This window comes from Sinocyclocheilus anshuiensis, unplaced genomic scaffold (assembly GCF_001515605.1).
Source record: "Sinocyclocheilus anshuiensis isolate Anshui unplaced genomic scaffold, SAMN03320099.WGS_v1.1 scaffold758, whole genome shotgun sequence".
NCBI lineage: Eukaryota > Metazoa > Chordata > Actinopteri > Cypriniformes > Cyprinidae > Sinocyclocheilus > Sinocyclocheilus anshuiensis.
This window is the reverse complement of record NW_015548126.1, coordinates 2,045,928-2,051,806: the sequence shown is the minus strand read 5'-3', so window position 1 is coordinate 2,051,806 and position 5,879 is coordinate 2,045,928. Positions and strand designations below refer to the sequence as shown.

Sequence of the window (5,879 nt, the reverse complement as noted above, 5' to 3'; positions counted from 1 at the left end):
CGTAAAATATTATAACAATTTAAAATAACTGTTTTCCATTTTAATATATTTTAAAATGTAATTTATTCCTATGAAGAAAAGCTGAATTTTCAGCAGCCATTACTCCAGTCTTCAGTGTCACATGATCCTTCAAAAATCATTCTAAGGTGCTGATTTGTTGCTCAAGAAACATTCTTATTATTATCAATGTTGAAAACAATTGTGCGGTTTAACAATATTGTGGAAAACTGATACATATTTTCAGGATGCTTTGATAAATAGAAAGTTTAAAAGAACAGCATTTATTTTTACAGGATAGATAAATAATAGTGCTGTCAATCTATAAAAAAAATTAACTAATTAATCATTTAATCAATCACATTTTTTCTTAAATTAATCGAGATTAATCATGATTAATCCCGCCTAACATTAAAGTTTTTAAATATAGTATTTTTATATCGCAATAATTTCACATTTAATCTTCAAATGAATGTAGAAACAACATGAAGACAGTATATTATTAATATTGTTTAGTGGCATCTTTTTTTAATGACTGAAGGTGTGATACCAATACTACTGATGTCTCTAGGAAATTTAAACAAATATTTAACCATTGGATATAGCCATTCAACAGTACAGTATAATTGAGAGCTATCAATTTTAACATTTATTAAGACTTGTTATATAAAATAACTTCCAATTTAAGTGAACTTAAAACAATCTTCACATAAACCCATTATAATAAATGTCATATTTACCTGTGCCCTTCAGCAAGTAGGAAATATACAGAAATTGAATAAAGTTATTAAGCACTAAATTTTAAATGAAATATAGATGAATCCTTAAAGCTACAAAAGTTACTGATTTTCTATTTTTTTTTTATTTTTTATTTTATTAACAGACATCACAGCAGGATTATTAGGTTATTTGGCTGCTATTACTTTAAGAGCTGCCTCTGCTGAACGTGACGCAACTCTGACACACATGCTCGTAGTTTCATTTGAATTTTAATATGAAATGATACAGGCCACAGTGCACGCCGGCGTATTTTTCCATGTAAATGAAGAGCAGGCACTACGAGCACAACGTATGTGCATCTGAGAGTGCATCTGAAAAGTGTCCTGTTTGATGTGGTCGTAAAGACGTTCCACTTCTAAATAAACGCAATTCTTGTCAAGAAGCAGCTGTTGTTAGTAGGGTGGCCAACCCTATCTCCGCCCCTTCGTTAACTGCGTTACATATTTTTAACACCATTAAACTGGAAAAATTAATTGCAAGAGTTAACTTGTTAATTTTAATGTACTGACCCCAGACTAGTACAGATTGCCAACATAGTTACCTGTGTTGTAGCAGTAGTCAGAATCTTCTTCACCTCTTTATCTTTGCCATCATCTGATTTCTCTGTGTCTGATGTGGTGCTGGTAACATCTGCAGTGCTCTTTACCCCAGAAACCCCTGGCTCCAGATCTACTGCCAACGTCTCTATCTGCCCTGGGCATTTAGACAGGCTTTCCCCTTCAGAGACGCTAAAACCACTCATCTTAAAGCTGTCATCCTCCAAAGCTGTTGGGTTAGTGTCCAACTCTTTCGAGCTCTTCGCCATGAGAGCCAAAAGCCCAAGGTCTGCACTAGAGCTGGTATGGACCTGAGGTTCCACTCCTGAGAGCGGAAGAGGTTCAGATGGTCCCATTTCAGGAAGGAGGTTTTCTCCCGAGCTGGTCGCCATCGTGCCAAAGAGGAAGGTGTTGCTGCTGGGAATGGCATCTTTTTCGTCAGCCAGTGTGATGAGAGGACCTGAGCTTTTGTCTTCTATGGTGGCTTTGGGTACCAGAACACTGTTTACACTGCTGTTTAGCTTCTCCACTGCAGCTGAGTAGACGTTATCCAGAAGAGAGTCCACTTCCACCAAGCCTCCATTTTCAGTGACAGGCAGGAGGTCCATGTCGTCCATCTTGACCTCTGTGGCCTCAACCTTCTCAGCTTTGATATCTACAAGCAGGTCATGAACTTCCACATGGACACCTGATGCTGGGTTCTCCTCATCCAAACATTTAGTTTCAGACAAGAGGTTCCGTCCCGATTCAGTCGTTTCTGGTTCATCCGCTTCACTCTCAGGAGTCTGAGTTTGGGAATCCGGGTCCAGCTCCAGAGTGCCTTTAATGGCCGAAGCCTGGGCAGAAAGCCCTGAAATGGTGCTGACAAGCCCCTTCTTCCCTTTCTTAATGTTCTCCTCTTCCTGTCGCTGGTATTCCTCATACATTTTAGCTAAATATTCCTTGTGAGCTTCATATGTCACCTGCCAAACAAAGAGTTGTGACAAGTTTAGACTTCTTAAATGCAAACTTCCTGAAAAGTTTAAAGTGAAATTTTTTTTTAAAAAGTTACACAGGTCTGGTTATGATGACACAAAACAAATGAGATACTAAAAAAATACATATTTATTTGAAAAATCCATCCATTTGAGTCTATCTATCTATCTATCTATCTATCTATCTATCTATCTATCTATCTATCTATCTATCTATCTATCCGTCCGTCCGTCTGTCTGTCTAACTGTCTGTCTGTCTATCTATCTATCTATCCAATCAATCCATCTATAAATCTGCCTTGACTAATGTTGCTTTTTTAAATGTAAAGATATATGAATTTAAATATAATTTTCCATTCATTTAATTTCTGCTTCCTTACATTAACATTTGAATTGTATTCCAAATGAAATTCTCACACATTTGGAGCCCACTGTATTGTTCATCTGGATTATATCACCCATCCCTGCTTTCTAGATATCCACATCAGTACTGGCCAATGGAAAAGCTCACAAGTTCTACCACTATACTGTTGTTCAGCTGATGAAAACTGTTTATTTACTTTGGAGTGGGCTATGGACAGTGTGTCCACCCACACACGCCAGCCGCCCCACTCGTGCTTGATGGCGTGGTAGAGAAGAATCCGGAAGATGTTGTAAACCATCTCAGTGATCTTCTGCTCCTCTGAGTTCTTAGGGTTAATGTAGCCGAGAGAGAACATCCAATCCTGCCAAACGGAACACTGCAGCAGACACCTGTCACACAGAAAATGAGATGGATTAAGCTTGCGGCAGTCACTCGTGTTAAATCCTCCCTCTCCTCCACACACATCTTTTTTAACACCCTCAAACGACACTCAAAGTTGGAACCTAATTCACAAACCGACAAGTAACACAAAGCAATTTCAGCCCCAACCTCCATTAAACTTCAGATCTGCGAGGTAACGCTAAGAATGACTGGCAGCTATTTGAATAACACCTGAAGCACTTTGTGTTATTCACTGTCATTTTTTTCTCAGTGCATTGTGGCATAATAAATGGACCTTTGACTGAGGCAGAATGAATTAAACTTGTTCCTTTAGCTGAAACACTCCAGGTTGTAAGATTGGAGTAAGGATGATTTAATTTCGAACGCATCCCTACCGGCTAGCAAGCGGTAAAGCTACAGTGTAAACCATCGTTACAGGATTAGTTCACCCTGAAATGAAAAAACGTCATATTTTACTAACCCAACTTTCCTTATTCAGTGGAACACCAAAGGAACATTTTTGAAGAATTGAATTGGTCGCTTTACAACGAAAATTAATGGGGACTTCAAGGCTTCCAAGGGACTTTACAAAAAGGACTCCAATAAAAGTGGTCCAAACTAATTCTGCATTATATTCAAAGTCTTTCAAAGTCACACAATCAATCTGTGTGAGGAATAAACCAAAACTGAATTTGTTATCTACAGTAAAGCTTGACATCTGCACTAGTTCTCCTTGATCAGTTCATGAGCAAAGTACCAACTCTTCTTAAATCAAATATGACTGAACTAGTTCACAAAACTGATCTGAGCTGCACTTCCTAAAAGCATCATAAGCAGATCATAGTAACTGTTGGCACCAGTGGTTTCAACAGTCTATTTAGGTTTAAAATGCTTTAGATTTGTTCAAGAATTGGACTAATTCTGATTCTTGACTCAATGATCTTTCACAGAATTAACTAAATGAAAGGGAAGATTGGAAGAATGGAAAACAACGTGGAGAATTTCCTCACACAAATCTATTGTATGGCTTCAGAAGAGTTGTGTGAAACACTTTTATGGTGCTTCTGCATCCTTTTTGAAGCTTGAAAACCTTGTTCCTTATTCACTGTAATTGCATGGAGAACAGTGTGCAGCGCAGTCTTTATAATAATTTCTTTAGCATTTCACAGAAGAAAAAAGCCGCTCGGAACGACACAAGGATGAGTAAATAATGACAATTTTTATTTCAGATGAACTATTCCATTAATAGAGAAGATAAATGTCTGCTCTAGTTACCATCTACTGTTTACAGATGTTTCAGAAAAGCACTTTGGAAACATAATGACTTCATCTAGTCTAAAAAGCTTCTTCCTTTCAGTTCTGAGTGGCTCACTGTAGAACTCAATGATGGAGATGATGAAACGTAATAATAACAGCCAATTGAGATTTCAGCACACACTGGGTGGCTGATTGACTGCCAGACTTGTGACGGCACAGAGGAGCACGTTGCATACGGCTTTGGAGAGAAGAAAAGGAAAACCAACAGCCATAGGGCAGCAGCGAAATTGGTGTGGACTCGAATGTGTCACATGTGAAACATCTGCTGTGAGAGAAACACTGGATTATTAAACGTCACGGGGGTGCCCATTAAACACAACAACAAGGGAGAACGTCACTCTTTTTTCCACTCTCTTTTCGGGTCCGTTCACAAGGCGGTTAATTGCTGTCATGGGGGAAAGGGTGAGAAAGGAAGAGACCCTCACCGTCTGTTCTCACGGCTGTTACTGAAGAGTTTGATCATGTCAGACAGGAAGAGACGCCGCACCTCCATCAGGTCTGCACTGGGTGTGGAGGTCTTCAACAGTGTGGCCACCACCTTAAGAATCACTGAGAACAACGAATGGAAGAACAAGCATTAATCACTCAGAGTTCTGTCTGATTGGCACAGATGCGGACCAATGAGCATGCGGTCTCACTAACTGACACAAATGAAACGGGCATCCCTGGCTGAAGTCTATGTGCAGAAGAAAATGTTTAATCATTCGCTACTAAACTTTTAACTTCCACAGATGACAGTAAGTGTATTAGCACCAGGCCACAAAAAGAATAAATGAGCTGACAGAAAGAATTACTTGGGTTCTGGATCTTCACAGTAGAGTCGGGCTCAGCATGTGGCTTGTGGACGACCTGCGTGCAAACCTGCTCTGTCAAAATCTAGACAGGAAACGGATCAGATGAGACTCATAAATGAAGCGAAACAGGTATATACGGTATAAATCATCATGCAATTTAAGTAATTTGAAACATTGCAGGAATAGATTAAGCATCAGTTATTAAGAAGGCTTAAAATCTGCAAACTCTACTCAAATATTTTGTGTAATGGAACTGAGTAAACAGTCAAAAGTTAGACATGTAAAAACTAACTAAACTGACTCTTAGCGGTTAACTACTAGCTAGAAACAGCATGCTGTGGTGCTATTTTTTAACATGCTACAAAAATGAAAGAAACAACCAAGTTAAGATATTTAATGTTACAAAACATTTCAGTTTTTTTTTCTAACTTTCTATTCATCAAAGAATCATTAGAAAATGCATCACGGTTCCCACAAAAATATTAAGCAGCACAAATGTTTCATGTGACACTGAAGACTGGAGTAATGCCTGCTGAAAATTCAGCTTTGCCATCACACGACTAAATTAGATCTCACAATATATTAAAATAGAAACCAGTTATTTTAAATTACAATAATATTTGACAATATTACTCTTTACTGTATTAAATAAATGCAGCCTTGGCGAACCTATTTAATTTTTTACCATTAGTGTATATAATATAATAACATTAAATAACATTAAGGACACAAAATG

The 5,879-nt window shown here is 38.1% G+C and overlaps 1 protein-coding gene across 1 annotated transcript in view; it reads right to left on the bottom strand.

Moving 5' to 3' along the window:
• LOC107704698 (neurobeachin-like) overlaps nt 1–5,879 on the bottom strand; it is a 282,564-nt gene that overhangs the window by 160,506 nt on the left and 116,179 nt on the right. The window contains exons 19-23 of the mRNA XM_016507685.1: nt 5,144–5,225; nt 4,775–4,898; nt 2,848–3,040; nt 1,319–2,275; nt 1,231–1,237 (exon numbers count right to left, since the gene is read on the bottom strand). Coding sequence (XP_016363171.1) covers nt 1,231–1,237; nt 1,319–2,275; nt 2,848–3,040; nt 4,775–4,898; nt 5,144–5,225 — 1,363 coding nt within the window. The remainder of the gene's footprint in view (nt 1–1,230; nt 1,238–1,318; nt 2,276–2,847; nt 3,041–4,774; nt 4,899–5,143; nt 5,226–5,879) is intronic.